This window comes from Bubalus kerabau, chromosome 9 (genome assembly GCF_029407905.1).
Source record: "Bubalus kerabau isolate K-KA32 ecotype Philippines breed swamp buffalo chromosome 9, PCC_UOA_SB_1v2, whole genome shotgun sequence".
NCBI lineage: Eukaryota > Metazoa > Chordata > Mammalia > Artiodactyla > Bovidae > Bubalus > Bubalus kerabau.
Window position 1 is genome coordinate 21,021,120 of NC_073632.1, and position 22,977 is coordinate 21,044,096.

The 22,977-nt window shown below is 41.6% G+C and overlaps 1 protein-coding gene across 4 annotated transcripts in view; it reads left to right on the forward strand.

Annotated features, from left to right (window-relative positions):
* Window positions 1-14,668: 14,668 nt before the first annotated feature.
* The window catches only part of CD109 (CD109 molecule), a 139,792-nt gene continuing 131,483 nt past the window's right edge, over window positions 14,669-22,977 (forward strand). The window contains exons 1-2 of one of the 4 annotated variants that reach the window (XM_055534812.1): window positions 14,669-15,012; window positions 16,330-16,502. In XM_055534812.1, the coding sequence (XP_055390787.1) occupies window positions 14,939-15,012; window positions 16,330-16,502 (247 nt within the window). In that variant the 5' untranslated portion in view covers window positions 14,669-14,938. Of the gene's footprint in view, window positions 15,013-16,329; window positions 16,503-22,669; window positions 22,949-22,977 lie in introns of those variants that run through there. The other 3 variants (XM_055534810.1, XM_055534816.1, XM_055534814.1) reach the window with 3 other exon arrangements.

Below are 22,977 nucleotides of genomic sequence, written 5' to 3' on the forward strand. Positions count from 1 at the left end.
CTGGTTGCCTATGTTTCCAGCTAAATCCTGCTACAGGTGGCAATACAAATCAATGGAAGAAAGATTCCTTATTTATTATATATGTCAAGACAGTAGATTCATGAGAAAAAGTAGAATTTTTGATACTTTCTTCACACTGTACATAAAAAGTTTTGATGAATTAAAAACCTAAATGTGAAAAATAAAACTTTAAGAGTACTTGAAGAAAATATAGGAGATTATCTTTATGGTTGCAGTAGAAAGATTATTTGTTTAACAGGAGATATGAAAAGCACAACCCGTTAAGTATGTCTGATAGATTTGCACACATTGTAATGAGAAGCTTCTGTGCCACAAAAGACAATAAACAAAAAGAGAGCCTAAGAAAGGTATTTGTAATTTATATACTAAGATAACATTTTAGCATCCAGATTATATGTAGTACTCATAAATCTGTAAGAAAAAGGCAACCTAATACAAATTGGACAAAGGACTTCATGAGGCGGTTTCCAGAAGATGAAAACAGAATGCACCTAAATGTACCAAATACCCTTCTACTGAGAAAAAGGTTACAGAGAATTTCTTTAAAAAAACAATGATTTATTTCTTTATCTATGGCCGCGCTGGGCCTTGGTTGCCGCCCTCAGGCTTTCGTTAGTTGCGGCGAGCGGCGGTGGGCTTCTCATGCAGCGGCTTCGCTTATCACAGCGCACAGGCCCCAGGGTGTGCAGGCTTCAGGAGGTGTGGTGCGCAGGCTTAGTTGCCCTGTGGCATGTGGAATCTTCCCTGACCAGAGATTGAACCCGTGTCCCCTGCATTGGCAGGCAGACTCTTAACCACTGGACCATCAGAGAAGTCCTAAAGAGAATTTCTTACCAAAAAGTAAAAAAAATAGAAAGGCGATTAATATGTGAAAATATATTCAACCTCACTAGTAAGACTACTAAATGGAAGAATGCATTCTAAGTTACAGTGATGCTTGATTCTGGACAGATCAGATCAAATATCTGGTGAGGGAGAGGAATAGGACTGGAGAATGGAACAAAAGGGGAGTTTAACTTGTTATATAACTAACTCCTAGCCTTTAAGTTAAAAAAAAAAGGAGAGAGCAAGAGAAATAAGGAAAAAACCATGCCACAGAGCCTCTCAGTTAGACTTTTCTTGGCTTCATGGGCACACTCTTGGGTGGGGCCTGCTGTCTGCAGGAGAGAGGGTAGAGGGGAGTGTTGGAGTTACTGCACTTTTACTCTGCTTTTGTGCTGGCCTTCCTGGGGCCATGGCTGAGGAGTGTGGGCCACCTTTTGTGCAGAAGCCCCGTGGCTCTGGCTCTGTTTGCTGCTCATTCTCTAATCTTGCAAATGACGAGCGTGCCCTTTTCTCTGACATCTTCAGTCAGCTTCTGCTGCTTGCTGACTCCTGGGGACGTACAGGATACCTGAGTCAATTTATTCTCTCTCCCTTGGCAGTCTCTCCTTCAGGCTAAAGCCCAGGAATTCTAACAAAGTACCTGATGGTCCCTGATCCATGAGTTGTGCCTAGATAATTATTTGGAAAAAAGGTTAAAGGAGGGGGGGAAAAAAGGCAGTATGCAAAGATAAATTATTTCAGTAATTGAAAGAGGCATCTGAAATTAAAGTATTAGTTGCTCAGTCATGTCTGACTATTTGGGACCCTGTGGACTGTAACCCATCAGGCTCCTCTTCCTCCATGGAATTCTCCAAGCAGGAATACTGGAGTGGGTAGCCATTCCCTTCTCCAGGAGATCTTCCTGACCCAGGGACTGAACCCCAGTCTCCCTCATTGCAGGCAGATTCTTTACCTTCCGAGCCAAATTACTTCAGTAATTGAAAGAAACATCTGAAATGAAATCCTTATTAATATCTGATTTCTTTCCATATCTAAAATGAAATCATGGTCCTTCTGGGAGAGCCCACACACAAGACTAGTTTGGCAGTGGCGGTGGTGGGGTCATCTAGGAGTCGAAGTGTGTATCTGGTGCCTGTAAAAGTCAGGAGCTGAGAACAGCATCTGTGGGGCTTTTGAGGGTGAGCTGAGCCCAGGAGGGGAGCAGAGCCAAAATGAGCAAGTGTGCATGAATGAACACAGGCTCAGGGTGAGCCTCGAGGTGGGGGATGCATGGTGGAGCAAATGAAGCCAAGGTGGATGAAATATCAGAATTGAGTCTGAGATCGGGAGGCAGGTCACCACAGAGGAAAACTGGGAACCACAAACTCAGGGATACCGGTGGAGTCATGATTCTGCTTTGTCTGTTTCTATTTCAAGTCATTTTTATTTTTGAATGCTGATTAAGTGGTTTACATTCTAAATTTATTAGATACAGATTTATGTGTGGAATTCCCTGGTGGCTCAGTGGCAAAAGAATTCACTTGCAATGCAGGAGATGTGGGTTTGATCCCTAGGTTGGGAAGATCCCCTGGAGAAGGAAATGGCAACCCACTCCAGTATTCTTGCCTGGGAAAGCAAGAGGAGCCTGCGGGGCTACAGTCCATGGGGCTTCAAGAGTCAGACACGACTGAACTAAACCACCACCACCACCACATAGATTTATGTAATTATATTTATATAATTTATTATAATTTATATAATTTAGAATTTCTTTTTCCTTTATACATTTTCCTTTTGCAAAAATTGGTGATGTGACAGTTAACTTGTGGTGTGTATATAATGTTGACCAGGTTTAAAAATCCTGACACACTGTATTGGCTCTGCCTCCTTTAAAAAATACAGACAATATAAAAGTTAAGTTCAGTGTTTAAAAAACCACATTTGCATGAAGCTTAAAGACTAAAATAATTCTACAAGACTTAGTGGAAAAACAAAAGAAAAGCCAGCAGCCCCCTTTACCTATGTTGTCTGTTTCCAGAGGAAACCGTTTTATTTTTATTATTTACATTATTATTTATTTTTTATAGCATTTATTATTTACTACTATACTACTGAGTGGAGTTGATGTGCAATATTACATAAGTTGTAGGTGTATGAAATAGCAATTCACAATTTTTAAAGTTTATACTCCATTCAGAAGAAGCTATTTTATTTTTGGCCATGCAGCACAGCTTACACGATCTTACTTCCCCGACCAGGGATTGAACCCGCACCCTCAGCAGTGAAACTGTGGCACTTTAACCACTGAATCGCCAGGGAATTCCCCAGTGGAAGCCATTTTAAATGGGAAATTTTCCTTCATGGCATTTCTAGCTCAGTTTCCATCTTTTCTGCTGGCTTTCCATATCTTCATTGAGATCTTAACTAGATAGTTTTCTTAGGCTGTGGTAATTTTGGGGACAACATTTTTGGTTATAATGTTCATGTCCTCTGTTATTACATTATTCTGGTGAGAATTATTAGCCATTTTTCTGTTTTTATTTTTTAGTTTAAACTGAATTCTCTTGTATCTTTGTATAAATCTTGTTTTGGTACAAAAATATTTTCATTATGGAAAATGTCAATGTATGGAAGTAGAAAGAGGAGTGCATTGAATCCCCACATATCCCTCACCCACCTCAACAACCCTCAACTGTAATTCCATATAATTCCACCTGGTCCAACCTGCTTGTCCCCTCTTGTATTATTATTACTGTTTATAGTAAAATATATATAACATATAGGGCAGTTGGTAAAGAATCTGCCTGCAATGCTGGAGACCCTGGTTGGATTCCTGGGTCGGGAAGATCCCCTGGAGAAGGGAATAGGCTGTCCACTCCAGTATTGTTGTACTTCCCTTGTGGCTCAGCTGGTAAAGAATCCACCTGCAATGCAGGAATAAAGATTGTAATAGCTATGTGCAGTTTTTTCTTGTTTTGATATACATGTATATATACTTATATATATCAAAGTATATATATATATTTTTTTTTTTTTTTCCTTGTGGCTCATCTAAGAATCCACTTGCAATGTGGGAGACCTGGGTTCGATCCCTGGGTTGGGAAGATCCCCTGGAGAAGGGAAAGGCTACCCACTCCAGTATTCTGGCCTGGAGAATTCCATGGACTGTTTAGACAGAGTCAGACATGACTGAGCAACTTTCACTTTCATATAAAACATAAAATTTGCCACTTTAACCACGTTTACAATTCTGTGGCATTAAATACTTTCACACAGATTTGTAACCATCACCACCATCTATCTCTAGAACTTTTTATCTTTCCTAAACTGAAACTCCCTACCCATTAAGCAACAATTCTCCATGCCCCACTCTCCCTAGCCCTTGGCAACCACCAATAGAATGTATTTTCTATCTCTATGAATTTGACTACTCTGGGGGTATGTGTTCGGTCACTCAGGCATGTCTGACAACCTCATGGACTGTAGCCCGCCAACTCCTCTGTCCATGGATATGAATGAAATCTTGCAATAGTTGTCCTGTTGTGACTTATTTATTTCACTTAGCATAATGCCACCAAGGTTCAAACATGTTGCAGCATGTGCCAGAATTTCTTTTCCGAATAATATCCCATTGTATGAATAAGTCATATTTTTTAATCTGTTAATTCATCAAGGAACACCTGTGTTGAGTTCACCCCTTGGCTATTGTGAACAGTGCTTCTGTGAACAAGTGTGTATAAATCTATGTTTTGAGTTCCTGCTTTCAATTCTTTTGGATGTACACCCCGAAGTGGAGTTACTGAATCTTATGGTAATTCTATGTTTAATTTTTTTAAGGAACTGCCATGCAGTTTTTCACCATGGCTGCACTTTAACTTTCCTACCAGCAATGCACAAGGATTTCAGTTTCTCCACACCCTTTCCAATGCTTGTTATGTCCTATGGTTTATTTATTTATTTGATAATAGCCATCCTAATGAGTGTGAATTGGTTCCTGTGTTGTTTCTGAAGCAAATCCCAGATATCACAAATTTCACCCACAATTATTTCAGGAAGTATTTCTTTTTTTCAGTATGTATTTCTAGAAGATAAAAACACTTTTAAAATTATCAGTTCAGTTCAGTCACTCAGTCATATCCAACTCTTTGCGACCCCATGGACTGCAGCACGCCTGGCTTCCCTGTCCATCACCAACTCCCAGAGCTTGATCAGACTCATGTCCATCAAGTCGGTGATGCCATCCAACCATCTCATCCTCTGTTGGCCCCTTCTCCTTCTGCCTTTAATCTTTAATGACCCAGCATCAGGGTCATTTCAAGTGAGTCAGTTCTTTTCATCAGGTGGCCAAAGTATTGGAGTTTCAGCTTCAGCACCAGTTCTTCCAGTGAATATTCAGGACTGATTTCCTTAACCATTGACTGGTTTGATGATCTTGCAGTCCAAGGGACTCTCAAGAGTCTTTTCCAACACCACAGTTCAAAAGCATCAATTCTTTGGTGCTCAGCTTTCTTTATAGTCCAAACTCTCACATCAATAAATTACTACTGGAAAAACCATAGCCTTGACTAGATGGACCTTCATTGGCAAAGTGATGTCTGTGCTTTTCAATATGTTGTCTAGATTGGTCATAGCTTTTCTTTCAAGGAGCAGGCATCTTTTAATTTCATGGCTGCAGTCACCATCTGCAGTGATTTTGGAGTCCCCCAAAATAAATCTCTCACTGTTTCCATTGTTTCCCCACCTATTTGCTGTGAAGTGATGGGACCAGATGCCATAATCTTTGTTTTTTGAATGTTGAGTTTTAAGCCAACTTTTTCATTCTTCTCTTTCACTTTCATCAAGAAGCTCTTTAGTTCTTCTTTGCTTTCTGCCATAAGGGTGGTGTATCTGTATATCTGAGGTTATTGATATTTTTCCCAGCAATCTTGATTCCAGCTTGTGCTTCATCCAGCCCAGGGTTTCTCATGATGTACTCTGCATATAAGTTAAATAAGCAAGGTGACAATATATAGCCTTGACGTACTCCTTTCCCAATTTGGAACCATCTGTTGTTCTGTGTCCAGTTCCAACTATTGTTTCTTGACCTGCATACAGATTTCTCAGGAGGAGGCAGGTAAGGTGGTCTGGTATTCCCATCTCTTTAAGAATTTTTCATTTTGTTGGGGTTCACACAGTCAAAGGCTTTGGCGTACTCAATAAAGCAGAAGTAGATGTTTTTCTGGAACTCTACTTAAGACTATATTTCCAACCTGAAGAATTAATAACAGTTCTTTAATATCATGAAATACCTAGTCACTATGCAAAATTTCAACTGTTTCAAAATGGAATAATTATTTTACCAGTGTTCCATTTGGATCTGAAGCCAAATAATATTTGTACATTGTCATTAATTGTTGTCTTTTAAGTCTCTTTAAGCCTATAGTTTCTTTCAATTATCTTTATTTTTCCTTAAAATTTATTTGTTGAAAAAATTTGATTGTTTGATAAGACATCCCACAGCCTGCTGCTGCTACTGCTGCTAAGTCACTTCAGTTGTGTCCGACTCTGTGCGACCCCATAGACGGCAGCTCACCAGGCTCCCCTGTCCCTGGGATTCTCCAGGCAAGAACACTGGAGTGGGTTGCCATTTCCTTCTCCAATGAGTGAAAGCGAAAAGTGAAAGTGAAGTCGCTCAGTCGTGTCCGACCCTCAGCGACCCCATGGACTACAGCCCACCAGGCTCCTCCGTCCGGGATTTTCCAGGCAAGAGTACTGGAGTGGGGTGCCATTGCCTTCTCCATCCGACAGCCTAGATTTTGCTAATACATCCCTGAGGTATTTTCCCCTTCATGGATCACAGCCTTGTGACCAAAACCACCCCAAATAAAGAGAAATGTAAGAAGGCGAAGTGATTGTCTGAGGAGGGTTTACAGATAGCTGAGGAAAGAAGAGAAGCAAAAGGCAAGGGAGAAAGGGAAAGATGCGCCCAAGTGCATGCAGGGTTCCAGAGAATAGCAAGGAAAGATAAGAAAGCCTTCTTACGTGAATGATACAAAGAAATAGAGGAGAACAATAGAATGGGAAAGACCAGAGATCTCTTCAAGAAAATTGGAGATAGCAAGGGAACATTTCATGCAAAGATAGGTACAATAAAGGACAGAAAAGGTAAGGACATAATAGAAGCAGAAGAGATTAAGAAGAGATGGCAAGACTACACATAAGAACTGTACAAAAAAATGTCTTAATGACTGGGATAACCACCGTGGTGTGGTCACTCACCTAGAGCCAGACATCCTGGAATGTGAAGTCAAGTGCGCCTTAGGAAGCATTACCATGAACAAAGCTAGCGGAGGTGATGGAGTTCCAGCTGAGCTATTTAAAATCCTAAAAGATGATGCTGTTAAAGTGTTGCACTCAATATGTCAGCAATTTTGGAAAACTTGGCAGTGGGCACAGGACTGGAAAAGGCCATTTTTCATTTCAATCCTAAAGAAAAGCAATGCCAAAGGATGTTCAAACCACCACGCAGTTGTGCTCATTTCACATGCTAACAAGGTTTTGCTCAAAATACTTCAAGTTAGGCTTCAGTGATACATGAATTAAGAACTTCCACATGTTAAAGTTGGATTTAGAAAAGGCAGAGGAACAAGAGATCAAATTCCCAATATCTGTTGGATCATAGAAAAAGCAAGAGAATTCCAGAAAAAACATCTGCTTCATTGACTATGCTAAAGCCTTTGACTGTGTGGATCACAGCAAACTGTGGAAAATTCTTAAAGAGATGAGAATATCAGACCACCTTACCTGTCTCCCAAGAAACCTGTAATGCAAGTCAAGAAACAACAGAACTGAACATGGAACAAAGGACAGTTCAAAATTGGGAAAGGAGTACATCAAAGCTGTGTATTGTCACTCTGCTTATTTAACTTAAATGCAGAGTACATCATGCGCAATCCCCAGCTGGACGAATCACCAGGTGGAATCAAGATTTCCAGGAGAAATATCAACAACCTCAAATATGCAGATGATAACACTCTAATAGGAGAAAGTGAAGAGGAACTAAAAAGCCTCTTGAAGAGGGTGAAAGAGGACAGTGAAAAAGCTGGTTTAAAACTCAGCATTCAAAAAACTGAGATCATGGCATCCAGCCCCATCACTTCATGGAGAATAGAAGGGGAAAAATTGGAAGCAGTGACAGATTTTCTTTTCTTTGGCTCCAAAATCACTGCGGACAGTGACTGCAGACTTGAAATTAAAAGACACTTGCTCCTTTAAAGGAAAGCTATGACAATCCTAGACAGCATATTAGAAAACAGGGACATCATTTTGCCAATGAAGGTCTGTCTAGTCAAAGCTATGGTTTTTCCAGTAGTCATGTATGGATGTAAGAGAGTTGACTTATAAAGAAAGCTGAGTGTCAAAGAACTGATGCTTTCAAACTGTGGTGTTGGAGAAGACTCTTGAGAGTCTCTTGGACAGCAAGGAGATCAAACTAGTTAATCATAAAGGAAATCGACCCTGAATATTTATTGGAAGACTAACGCTGAAGCTGAAGCTCCAGTACTTTGGGCACCTGAGGTGAAGAGCCGACTCATTGGAAAACACTGACTCAATGGACATGATTCTGAGCAAATTCTGGGAAATAGTGAAGGACAGGGAAGCCTGGCCTGCTGCAGCCTATGGGCTCACAAAGAGCCAGACAGGACTTGGTGACTAAATAACAACAACCCTGAGCTATTTAATATGTTCCCCTATATTTCTTTGCAAATTGGAATCAGATTCAGGTTCAGTCTTTTGACAAGACCACTTAGGTGGTTCTGGGTTCTTCTGTAGGGATACAGCGTATCTGGATATTTCCTATAGCAGCCGTTTATTATTATTCTTTAGGCCCACATGATCCAGTAGAGTAGTCACGTGTTGCCTGCTCTTTAAATTTAAATTAATTCAAATGAAATAAAATACAAATCTCAGTGTCTTGGGTATGCCAACCACATGTCCAGTGCTCAGTAGCCTCATGTTGCTCATGGCTATAGTACTGAGGTGGATATGGAACATTTCCATCCTCACTGAAGATTCTATTGTATAGCACCGGTCTAGATCTATTAATTCACCAAGGCTGTGATATGGTGCTAATTCTAACATACATTTTACATTTTACTGGCTGGAAAACTTGTGAAATGAGAAATTTTCCTGTGTCTCCTATTTGGTTACCAGTGATACAGTTCATGTAGGAAAAGCAGGATAGAGTTTAATACTTCCCCTTTCACAGGATTGATTCTAAGTTATAAATAAGTAAACCATACATCAGTCAGTCAGTCAGTTCAGTCGCTTAGTCGTGTCCGATTCTTTGCGACCCCATGAATCGCAGCAGGCCAGGCCTCCCTGTCCATCACCAACTCCCAGAGTTCACCCAGACTCATGTCCGTTGAGTCAGTGATGCCATCCAGCCATCTCATCCTCTGTCGTCCCCTTCTCCTCCTGCCCCCAATCCCTCCCAGCATCAGGGTCTTTTCCAATGAGTCAACTCTTCGCATGAGGTGGCCAAAGTACTGGAGTTTCAGCTTTAGCATCATTCCTTAACTTTATATAATTCTTGTTCACTACAGACCCAACTAATGAATTATGGCTATACTTCCTTTTTTATCTAGTTTTTTTCTTTTCCCTAGAGTTTCTGAATTTCCTTCCCATCGCTACACAATTTTACATTATCATAGCCTCAATTTCCCCCCGCAGTTTCCCATCACATTTATCTATTCTATTCAGGTCCCTTTTACCCTCGAGGCCTTATTCCTGGAACTCTTCTTCCTGTTGGAACTTCTCTCGTCATTGCTCTCTGGGGTTATATGTACTTTTTCCTGAATCTCGTGTCTTCCTTTTTCTTGGCTTCTATGATTGGTTTGCTAAATATGTCCTCCTAAAGTAACTTCCTAAAAAGAGTTTGTTGAAGCAAAGTTCCTAAGCCATTCCATTTCTGAAAATGTTTTCATTCTTTTTCCACTCTTGTTTGATAATTTGGTGGGACACAAAATTTTAATTTTAAAATCTCCCCAAAAAAGTTAAGAACAAGCCTAATTATTATTATTCCTAGTTAATTTCAATATCATTCCTTGTCTTCCAGTAGACAAGAATTTCCTCTTCTGCTTTGAGTTAGAAAGATTCTGGTATTCTGTGCAGGATTCTATCTAAATAGTTCTTAAATAGATGATAAATGTAAGTAAACATTCATTTCATACTAATATTTCTTAAATTTTATACAATTTGAACATGTAAAAATCAACAACAGACTTGAGGATGCACTGTATGCTGTAAATCAGTAACTAATGTTTCTCCAGAAACCAGCCTCACTTTCCCCCTCTGTTAGGGTGGAAATGAGAGTGGCTCCTCTATTACCCCTAGTGACCACTGCTGAAATTTTTGCTTCTTATTTCCATATCAGACTCTGCCGGTTTAGAGTTCTGAGTTCCCAGGAGAGGCATTTTCCACTAGTGACACTGCAGCAGTTCGGTTAAACTCGCCGCTGAACCTGGCCACGTGGGGCTCCTCATGCCAGTTAAACAGTGGTCACAGAAGTGGTTGCTTTACTGGCTGGAGTGACTGAATGCTCTTGATTGTCGAGGAGTTGAAACTACGCAGTGGAAGTAAGGAGTATTTCTGGAATACAGAAGATACACTGGGGCATCTCTCAGTCTCCCCAAGTCCTGTGGTTAAAAATCAATAGAAAACAACAATATAATATGCAGAGGACTGATAATGGTTCAGACCCTTCAGGAGTGAAGATCTAGGTCACTCCACCATGCAGAGAGCTGTGCCAGCCTAGGTGATTACTGAGAGCAGAGGTATAGGTCGTAGAAGAAGGTAGTTGTAAATACAAGCTTGTGACGAGTGGCAGAAACAAAGACTGTAATAGCTACCTGCAGTTCTTTCTTGTTTTGATATACATGTATATATTCTTATATATATATATCAAAGTATATATATATATATATATATATATATATATACACACACATATTTTCCTTGTGGTTCAGCTGGTAAAGAATTCACCTGCAGTGCGGGAGACCTTGGGTTGGATACCTGGGTTAGGAATATCCCCTGGAAAAGGGAAAGGTTACCCACTTCAGTATTCTGGCCTGGAGAATTCCATGGACTGTTTAGTGCATGGGATCACAAAGAATCGGACACAATTGGGTCACTTTCACTTTCATATATATGTATGTGTGTGTTATATATAAATACACACACACTTCATTCCTGAGGTATGAGATTAACTGCTATTAACACACATTAGATGATAGAGAGGGGGAAGGAAAAATATTGGTTAATATATAATATTAACCAATATTTATATATCTGATATTTATATATAATATATATTACTATTTATTAAAATTACCAGGTGGCTCAGTGGTAAAGAATCTGCTTGCTAAGCAGGAGATGCAGGTTCAGTTCCTGTGTCAGGAAGTTCCCTGGAAAAAGAAATAGCAACCCACTCCAATATTATTGCCTGGGAAACTCCATGGACAGAGGAACCTGGTGGGCTGCAGTCCATGGGGTTGCAAAGTAGGACAGTACTTAGGGACTGACCATGCAAAATTATAATATAAATATAATATATAGAATATTTTTATTATCATTAGCTTTTATAATAATGTATAGTATATAACATTATTAATATAGTAATATATTATATAATAAAATAAATATTACTATTGTATCAACATATCAATCAATAATAGAGTATGAATTAATATATCACTGTATTATTACATTAATATAAATAATTAATGTTCCCATATTATTATATTAATATATATATTATATATTGCATATGTATTATATAAATATTACTTTTAATATACTATTAATATTGTATATATAAACTAATATTTTTCTTCCCCTTCTCAATTTTCTACCATCTAATATATATTAATAGCAGTTAATCTTAAACCATAGGTTTAAAGTTACAGGCTCTCAAAGGGAGAATGTAATTCAGCTAGAAAAGGCACCGATAATGTCCAAAAACAGTTGAAGGACTTTGTATACTCTTTTGGAGAGAGGGTCGTTTTTGGTTCTGTGAGGGATACTTGTATCATGTTGGGGGAAAGCATGAATTTTCTGTCTCTTGTTGAAGTTAAGTATGGTTTAAACGGGTATATTCAGAAGCCAAGCTGATGAGGCATGGACTTTGGTAGCTTCGTACTGTGCCAGATTATCTAAGATGAAGCTAAATTTCTCAGAATTCCCCTCTCTGTATGGTTATGAGTTGGTGTTGGCCACAAGAGACACTTTATGTGACTTTGGAAGCCAGCTTGAAGCAGAAGTCATATTTTTCACTCTGAAGGTCGGTGCCGGGCGCTAGGCATTGGCCACCAGCCCAGATTCTTACTGCTGTGATGCGTGTGGGGCGGCAGTGGGGCCCAAGGTCCTCCGCTTCTCAGGGGGTCTTCTCCTTGAGCTTTTCTGAATTCTGGGCCAAGTACATATTTAGCTGGCTTCTCCTGCAGGTTACCCATGACATCAGAGTTGGAGGTGTTAATAGACACATGCGTTCCAGTTCACCCTCATGTTTCCTTGTTGTGGTTCACATGTAGCTTTTTTCCCCTGGCTGACTTAAAGTGACTTCGACTCAACACTAGATGCACAATCAACAGCTGCTCCACAAGCTCCCATAATTGCGTAGGATTTGTCTCCTATTGATTCTGCTTTTCTCAGTGAACCACATGCTAAAGACATGTCAGCGGGGACATGGGAACAGTGTGAGGTTCTTATGCCAAAGGCCATTCAGTTTTCATGGGAGAAACATACATAGGTTTTTTGTGTCAAGATTCATTAATTTTATTCCAAAGACTTTCTAAGATGCTCCCTTAAAGACTACTTACTAAAACAATATCATTTTCATTGTTTTATTTTTAAAAGTTATATATATATTTATATATGTAGACAGTTTGGCAGGTCCAGGTAATTGCCTGGATATGGATAACATTTTGATGAATATCCTTCAAATTTTTGTTCAGTGCATATATATAACATATGTGTATGTGCACGCTAAGTTGCTTTAGTCCTGTCTGACTCTTTGCGACCCCATAGCCTATAGCCCTCCAGGTTTCTCTGTTCGTGGGATTCTCCAGGCAAGGATACTGGAGTGGGTTGCTGTGCCTTCCTCCAGGGGATCTTCCCAATCCAGGGATTGAACCCTTGTCTCTTATGTCTCCTGTATTGGCAGATGGGTTCTTTACCACTAGTGCCACCTGGGAAGCCCAGTCTGTGCCTCATTTCTGCAAATCCACATGGCCAAATTTCTGCACAGTTAAGCTTCTTGTGTGTATTGTGAGAAGGAAGGCATGAGCAGGGAGGTCACATCAATTTAAAATATGCACAGCCTTCATTTTATAAAACAGCAAGGTGGTTCTAAACTTTTCTAGACATCTTCTGGGGATGCAACATTATCGACTAATTTTTTGGAGTCCTTCTTATATCTGCCTGCCTCTAGAATGAACCTAATTGATTGATCCATCTTCTGAAGTGAAGCTTGGGAAGAATTTTCTCGTTTCCCGATTTCCTTTTCTTATCAAAGACAGAGTCTACCTGTAGACCCTCTGTGGCCCACAGTATGCTGAAATGAAGTAGAATTTCAGTCCCTATCGCAGACCTGCTGAATCAGGATTTGCATTTTACTGTGATTCTCATACACATTAGAGCTTGAGAAGCACTGATGTAGACTGGGACAGAGCCCAAACTCAACCCTGTACTACAGAGGTGAGGAGACCAAACAGGCAGTAACAGCCATGTCAGGGACAGAGTGTGTACCCAATGATCCACTTCAACCTTTTCCACTTTACCCAAGCCCTGCCTGCACAGGAAGTCAGCCACTAAAGATAGGAGCGTGGAGGAGCCGTGAGGACACAGGGGCCTCTGCAAGCCGCTCAGCAGGGTGAAAAAGGGTGGAACAGGAAAGGGAGGAAAGCAAGTTCCTGGACTCCCAAACCACAGTTGGTCTAGGTGCTACTTTCCCCCTTATTTAGCACATAGATTTGTGAAGAGACAACCTTCCGATGACCTCTTTTCCTTTTGCATTTTGCCCTGTATTAAACGGTCACCATCTGAAACTTTTCTCTGTGAATTAGAAACTTGAAGTTGTCAGGGACTGAATGTGCCCGTTTTCCAACGGTTTCTGGCAGTTCCCCGCTTTTATGGTGTAGTCATGGTGAAACCTGAGTCATCTGAAGATGGTGAGAGTGCCAAGGAGTCGGGGAAGGAGCTGCAGCCAAACCAGGACCCAGGAGCTGGGGCTCAGGAACTGCGGGCCACCCTGGGCCACAGGCCTTCCTTGGGGACAGGAGAGCCGCCCTAACCCTGTGTTTAAACAAATTGCTCCAAGCTTCACGGTGCTAATGAATACCTTCGGTAGCCGAAGTGTTCAGCGGCAGCCCAGAGTATGAAGCATCTCCCCACACAGTTGCTTCTCAGAGTTTCAAGGAGCAGCACCTCACTCTCACACGTGCCAGAATTTTCTTCCCCACCTTTTTTTTTTAAACCGAGAAACCCACATTTTCCTGGAGAGGCAAACAATATACATGACTTTTTGTTTCAAGGGGGGGAAAAAGTTTTCTCCCGGGCTTATTGATTCATATACATTCAACGGCTACCAGAAAACACACCCGTTTGGTGTGTGTTTGCCATTTTCTCTCAGATTCTGACTCACAGTCTGGAGGACAATGACTGATTTTTTCCCACCTCCCAGAGCGGCCGTGCACTCTTCTCCGCACAAGGAGGGGCCTGTTTACGCCCCCCAGGCATCGCCGGCGGAGCGCTCGTGTAAACAGCCGGCGCAGCCGGGTGGCCGGGGGGCGGAGCGGGGCGGCCGCGCCAGGTCGGGCGGGCTGCGCGCCTCCCGCCTCCCGCCCGGGTCTGCGGTGTCGGCCGGGGCGCCGAGGAGTGCCGCGGTGATGCGGCGGTAGGGGTGGAGCCGCCGCGCCCCGGCTCAGTTTGGAGCCCTCGCTCGGCCGGCGGGCGCGCCCAGCGCTCACTGCTGAGCCGGGAGTCTGGGCGAAGCCGGGAGGCGGTGGGAGGCCACACCCCGCGCGGCCCGCGTATTTCCTCGGGAGCCCGCGGCCGCAGCGCACACAGCGCCGAGATGCGGGGCCTCCGGCTCCTGACCGTCGCCCGCCTCTTCTGCGTGTGGAGCGCGGCGCTGGCCGCCGTCCCCGGGTAGGAGCGCGGGGCGCGCGGGGCGGGCGGGGAGCTGGGGTCCCCAGCCGGACCTTGGCCTGGAGATTTGAGCCTGCATCGCTTCAGCTCAGTCCTCCCGGGGACAGTTAACTTTCTCCACCCACGAGGTTGTTCAAGCGTCTCCGGCCAGGACTGCTTTCTGATGACTTTTTATTTTTAGTCCACGCTTCCTCTTGAGTTTGTTTCGACTTTTTGCGCCCCTCGCCCCCCTACAGTAATGTGCCTTCTTTTAAAGACATGCGTGCATATTTTTTCTAAACAAGATGTCTCAACTTTAGCAATGATAAGGTGTGGCTGAGGTGGTTAAGTACGGGTTCAGGTGCAGACTTTGTAGGAAGATAACCAGTGAGACACTTAAGTAATGGAATGCACTTCCTTCCCCCTCAGAGGGTTTTGCCCTGGAGCCCTAATCCCTGGTTTGGGCAGAGAAAGTGCTCTTTTAGCAATTTTTTGTGCTCTGCTCCACCTGGAAATGTCACCACCGACAGATAGTTTAATTTCAGATGGTATATTTTAATTAGTGATGTTGATTAGATGATGTTTTCTTGGGTAAATGCCCAAACATAAAGATTTGAATAAGAAACAAGCAAAATCCATGTGTGTATGTGTCTCTGTGTGTGTGTGTGTGTGTGTTTAAACCAAGAAAAAAAAATTACCCTGGGATGATGTCTTCTGTAAAGAAGTTTAGAGGCTTGGACTTTGCCAATAACTTCTGCATGTCTCAGTGTAAGCTATCCTGTGCTATTTGTGGTTTATAAAATGGAAATACTAACACAGGCCATCCTCTAGCAGTGCATACATTACTACATTAAAATTGATTTATGGGAATGTACAACATGATAAATATAATTAACACTGCTGTATGTTATAAATGAACGTTATGAAGAGGGTAAATCCTTAGAGTTCTGATAACAAGGAAGGAAATAAGTATTTTCTCTATTTCTTTAATTTCGTTCCTATGTGAGATGATGAATGTTCACTAAATTTATTGTGATAATCATGTCATAACGTGTGTAAGTCAAATCGTTATCTGTACACTTTAAGCTTGTACAATGCTGTATGTCAGTTTTATCTCAATAAAACAGGACAAAAATTGATTTAGGGGAATGATTGTTCTTTCAACAGCCTTTCAATGCAGTTGCTAAATGGAGCAGTGGGGCCACATTCATTGAAACAGTTACAGTTGACACTGAATAGGGAATCTATCTCACCGTCTATGAAATTTGAGAATCTCAAAAGAATGAAGATGTAAGGATAAGCAACTTCATTTTTCTCTTGTTGTTGGAAACTCTTTAGGCCCAGGTTTCTGGTGACAGTCCCTGGGATCATCAGGCCGGGAGGAAATGTGACCATTGGGGTGGAGCTTCTGGAACACAGCCCCTCACAGGTCACCGTGAAGGCGGAACTGTTGAAGATGGCAGCGAACCGCACGGTCTCTGTCCTGGAAGCAGAAGGAGTCTTTGAAAAAGGTAAGATACACAGCAGAGCTCCTTCTGCGATAATAATTGTTCAGTTGCTCGGTGATGTCCGACTCTTTGTGACCCCATGGACTGCAGCACGCTGGACTTCCCTGCCCTTCCCTATCTTCCAGAGTTTGCTCAAACTCATGTCCATTGAGTCAGTGATGCCATCCGACCATCTCACCCTCTGTCATCCCCTTCTCCTGCTTTCAGTCTTTCCCAGCATCAGGGTCTTTTCCATTGAGTCGGCTCTTCGCATCAGGTGGCCAGAGTATTGGAGCTTCAGCTTCAGCAGCAGTCCTTCCAATGAGTATCAGGGTTGATTTCCTTTAGGATTGACTGGTTTGATCTCCTTGCTGTCAAAGGGACTCTCAAGAGTCTTCTCCAGCACCACAGTTTGAAAGCATCAATTCTTTGACATTTGGCATTCTTTATGGTCCAAATCTCACATCTGTACATGTGCATTAATAATTGGAGTGTGCTAATAAAGCCATGTGCTAGGTAGGGTCATGAAGAAGCCCCACATTTTCAGTGGCTTACACAATACACTTTTATTTTTTACTCATGTAGAGTCCAAAGTGATGTTCCTGGGATGCTGTTCTAGGGAGAGGTTCTGAGGCCCAGGTTGCTTCCTCTTTGTGGCTCTCTCATCATCAGTATGTGGCTTCCAAGTCTGCAGGGCAGGAACGTGCAAGTCTTCCTGTGGGAGGTCCTTGTGGGCCAGGCCTGGACATGGCTCGTATCACCCCTCCCCTCATGACCATGCTGATCTTCACAGGAGTCTGGGGGTGTAGGTGTGCCCAGAAGAGGGAATGGGCATAGTTAAAAGCCTGACACAAGACCATATTTGTATATGGTTTATATAAACCATCTGTAACCATATGTCTTTATTGGGTGCAGAGGATTTTACTAAGTAGGCCCATGGGAAGTAAAGGAAGAACTGTAGTTAAAATCTAGTTTCATAGAATATGTTTTAATTTTTTAAGTGACAAGAAAAAAGAAAAAGAAAAATAATGTAAAAAGTGGGAGCCATTTGTAAAAGAACCCACATCTCTTATTTTAAATTTGGGTTCTAACTAGGCCCAGGATTAAATTGGGTCAATGAATATCTTCTTTTTCAATACTAAGGGCAAAATAATTTTGAGGGGTAAATTGTTAAATATATAAACTCATTTTTTCACAATGAAACGAACACTTAATTTTTTCTAATTGAAAGAGTAATATATACTCAGTGCTGGTAACCTGGAAAACACTGTAAGTAAAGAAAATAAACCCAAGTCACCTGGAATCCTACCACCCACCTATAAATACTATTAACTAGAAGCATGATTACAGGTTTAGTCATAGGCCAGAAACTGAGGCATAAATTCCTATAATGTTGAGAGTTATCTTTTAGGAGAATAATTTAAGGGCACAGAATGAAGGGTGGATGAAATTCCACAGTAGCTCATTATATAAATGTTTACCCTTTACCAGCATAGGGAAATTAATACCATCATGAAATAAGATAAAATCAAAGTTTATCTGCATTTGAGATTCTTTCTGCATTGGGAAGTTGACTGGGTAGGTAAATTTGGAACTGGAAGAGGTGATGCGTGCAGGGGCCAGGCCACTTTGTGTTGTAGTGGGAAAGACAGGAAAGTGGGAGGCCTTGTCCCTGAAGAGGAAATGATAGTGCTTAAGATCCGAGATTGAGTCTTAGTACTAGCTGTGTGATCTTAGGCAGGTTACTTAAATGCTCTGAGCCTCAGTGTCCTCATGTATAAAATGGGGATAGTGTAAAGTTAAAATCAGTATCTAGTACCTGTTAGACACTCAATAAACAACAACTGTGAATATTGTGAGTAGAAATACTATTGAAGAAGAAGATGCCGGAAGCATCATTTCTTATTTACCTGGGGGCCAATCTCTACTTTCATTATTGAACTGTTTATTCTGAAAATGGATGAAATCTTGGCCTTAGGATAATGGCTAAAGAAAATACTGAAATGCCAAGTCACAGCGGACAATACAAGGCTAAAAAGGGGTGGATGGCACTATCCTGGGAGCTTAATGGATGTTTGAAAAAGAAAGAGAGAAAATGCACTACTTTCAGGGGCTGTTTCATTGAAAATACCATTGCAAGCATGCTCACTCTTTCAAAGGAGAATGTTAACTTTGTTTTCAGGGGTTATAAGTCATTGCTCTCAGAACAGATGCTTCCTGTAAGGTTAGGACTTAAGGATCAAGACATTTCTCCCTTTCTGTCTTCACATCCTTTGCTTGATCTGATTTTTCCAGTTGTAACAATATGTAGATCAAGAAGGACTTTCTAAATTAATGGGGCCTGGATCTTCCTAGGATTCATTTTATTTCTTGCCATCTAAACACAAGCAATTAAATACATTTTAGGTCTGATTATTTCGTCATTTTCTCATGGAGGCCTCCAAGAGGTTATTGCCAAGAAAAGACTGAGCTTCCCTGGTGGCTCAGATGGTAAAGAACCTGCCTACAATGCAGGAGACCCGGGTTTGATTCTTGAGTCGGAAAGATAACCCTGGAGAAGGGAATGTCTACCCTCTCCAGCATTCTTGCCTGGAGAATCCCACGGACAGAGGAGCCTGGCGGGTTGCAGTCCCCTTGGGGTCACAAAGAGCTGGACACGATTGAGTGACTAACACTTTCACCTTCTAGCAGAGATGGGTAAGGAGGGGGACTGTTCTGAGTGGCTGTTTCTAGCAGCTGGGCTGTTCTTAGAAATTTCTCGGGTAGAGCAGTGTTTCACCATAACCAGAATGCATTTGAATTGCAGCATATACCTTAATGGGCTTCCCAGGTGGCGCTAGTGGTAAAGAACCCGCCTGCCCATGCGGGAGATGTAAAGAGATGCCGGTTGGATCCCTGGGTTGGGAAGATCCCCTGGAGGAGGAGGACGTGGCAACCCACTCCAGTATTCTTGCCTGGAGAATTCCATGGACAGAGGAGCCTGGCGGGCTACAGTCCATGGGGTCACAAAGAGTCGGACACAACTGAGTGACTAAGCACAGCACAAACCTTAATAAAATCAAACAGTATGGCTTGTTCTCAAGGAAAAGCCCATTTAATTGTTTGGTAGATATGGGGAGAATTTTGTTTACATTTCCATCCTTGAGGCCAGTAGCATGGACTACATTACAGTTAGTCTATTCATTTGTAAATATATCAATTCTGTATTTATAGGGGATCAATTATTTTTATGTATTTATTTTTTGGTGAACAACAGCCCTTGAGGAAAAAGTGTTTCTAATAAACCTCGAGGAGTTCTAAGAGTACAGACATGGAAGTGTACTTGTTTTTATAACCACCATTATCACCACCACCGTCCTCATCATTTCTATGGTGAATAGTATAAAACAACTAGTTGAGTAAATATAATTGATAAAATTCAGTGGGAAGTGGTTACCAGAGGAGAGAAGATGGAGCAGCTATGGAGATTTGAAATCAAATCAGACTATCTGTTGGTTGGAGAGCGAGTCTGTCCCCTTATTTCTTACCTTCCGGCCTTTTACCTCTTCCTTAATTGTGTTGTTGCCTGGGAGTTCCACACCAAATTAAGAAAAAAAATGTTAAGAATATTTGAATTCACAGGTCATAAATGAGAACCAGCTCTTAAAGCATGTAAAGTAATTGAATTATTTTTGATGTCCTTAAAACCGTAATTTCTGTTTTATTTCCCATTCTCTTTTTACAGTTTGAAATGTTCATTTGTAAACATTCATTGTTTTTCCTGAATGAGATTTACCTCAAATAATGAAGAATATACCCTTTTCCTCCACTAATGAATTAATTGTCACTGGTTTCACATACCCCTGATAAAAGATTGGAAAAAAAAAAACCTAAGGAATCTCCATACTTTTTCCCTTAGTGGCTGCTCCAGTTAACATTCCCACCAGCAGTGTAGTAGAGCTCTGTTTTCTCCACACCATCTCCAGCATTTATTGTCTGTAGACTTTTTAATAGCACAGGGAACTCTGCTCAATATTCTGCAATAACCTAAATGGGAAAAGAATTTGAAAAAGAATAGATACCTGTATATGTATAACCATATCACTTTGCTATACACCTGAAACTAACACAACATTGTTTATAAATGATATTTCAATATGAAATAAAATTCAAAATAAATTAATAAAATTTATTTTCTGTTCCTCTTTCCCCAAAAAAGAGGAAAGAAAAAAAAAAATACTAAACAGAAAATCTTGACTGTTAACTTGAGTGCTCAGGAGGGCATCTCCTGGCCTGGAGGCACTGCTTATTTAATTACCACACGGAGCCTGCTTCCATCTTCCCATGGGAGGGTTCGGGTGAGGTGGACTCTGTGCGTATGTCTGTATCCTTTAATAACTTGCCTTTTCTTCTTGCCCTAAAATCTTGGAGAGTTAATGGGATGTTTATCTCCTATTTTTTAAGGATGAAACATTCTTCTTTGTCTTCTCCCGTCGACTATGGGCTTTTTTGTTTTCTATCTCGATCTACGGGGATGGAAAATCAATATTTTAAAATTTGAGATGTTAGCTGAAGAAGTTAAAAAATCATTGAATTCAGTTTGGATGGCTTTCTGGTGGAAACAAAGCTCCCGAACATGCATTTCATGGCTCGTAGATCACAATCAGTGCCATGGTTTTATGAGCAGAGATGAATTAGTGTGCCATGTGGGCAGGTCTCCTAGGGAAGGTTTTCACAGGCAGTGGGCCAGTAGAGCTCAGTTTGAACTTGTAGCGACATGAGAATTATTTTTAAAGGGTGTGGGTTCTTCATTCACATGTCTTTGGTATTGTGTGTAATGTGTATACACAGTTCGGGACCAGAATGTGGTCACACTGAGCTTGAGCTCTGCAGCCAGGCTACCTGATGCCCTCTCATCGGTGACTGTGTGTCTGTGGGCTCTTACCTTTTCACTGGGCTTCGGTTTTATCCTCTGAAGAGCAGTGGTTTCTGCTTTGTACAGTTACCCAGTTATTATGAGGATGAAATGAGGTAAACGTGTTTAGAGCACTTAAACACAGAGGACCTATTCCAGGAGCTGGTACCTGCTGTTGTTGGAAGATGGTGGCAGCGGTCATGTCAGGGGACTCTTGGTCACGTGTTGGGACGATCTTGAACTGGGAACACTCTATAAAAGACACTCACTAGGAGCGGGTGGGAAGGGATGTAACGTATTAAGTATTGAGTTTCCTTATAGTGTGGAGATTAACGCACAGTCTTAACTTCAATAACCCTAGGAGGAAGGCACTATTATCTTCATTTTAGAGATGAGAAGACTGAGGCTGAGAGAGAATAATTTTCCTGGATTAACACAGTAAATGGTATATATCGCCTGAATGTGAAGTTGGTTCTGATGGTTCTGTTGGTTCTGAATCTGAAGGTTTTCCACCGCCTGGAAGAACATGGAATAATTTTTGCTTGTTCCACTTTGGAATATTGACGCAATGTGGTATCAGTCTTCTGTGAAAAGGTTTTTTCTCGTTTGCTTGTGGTAGTTCAAAGTTGGATCTCATGAAATCTAATCTGGATCTAAGACTTGCAAGCTGCAGTGCCAGCTCTCCTCCCGATTTAGTCTGAGCTTCGTAGAATTTGGGGGAGATGAGCCAGGTCAATCGCCTAGTTCATGGCTGAGGAGACTGAGGGGTGGTGTCTAGTGGCTTGCCCAAGGTGAAATGCCTGTTGGTGGCAGAAACTGGAAACAGATCACAGACCCCCAAATTTACAATCCAATGCTTTTTCCATTATACTCTAGGAAACTCTCCTGACATAGGGAACCATTTGTGACTTAGGATATATTCGCAAATGTTGCTTTATCTGATACAAACAAAATATGGCTAACTAAGAAGTTGAAAATTGCTTGCCTGCATTTTTGCGCTAGTTTCTTATTTCAGCTGAAGGTGGAGTTGCTCTTTATGGACTAATGGTTCTGTGTGGGTTGGGGGCCAGGCTAGTTTTAGAAATTCTATTGCTGTGATTCTCAACATGTGAGTCATACTTATTCAAATGCAGATTCATGGTCATCTTCTCAAGACATGGGTAGTGTCTGGGAATCTAAACTTTATTTTGAGCAACCACCACAAGTGAGTCTCAGCTGTGCTAAAACGAGAACAACTGCACTTCAGTTAAAACGGTTCTCATGGATTGTTACCAACCAAGTATTGGAAAGCCTGAGAGTGAGAGGCAAGCCTTTGCAAGTCTGTGATGATTCAAGGCAGCTGAAGGCCCCGCCCAGATTTCCCTGTTTGCCTTTCAGGCGGCCTCCAGCCCTCAACCTTGGTGTTAATTTGATGCAATGGAGAAACATGTCTTGGCATTTGATTATGAAGCAGTGATGGAGTGAAGTTGAAAGTGAACAGACTGATTCTTTAAACTCCAAGTTAAACACGTTCTACTCTTCTTCTGACACAGAATGAGTCACTGAAGGCTTGTGGTGGAAACAGAAATCGGATCCTGTAAGAATTTGGGCGGGGTTGCTGTTTGA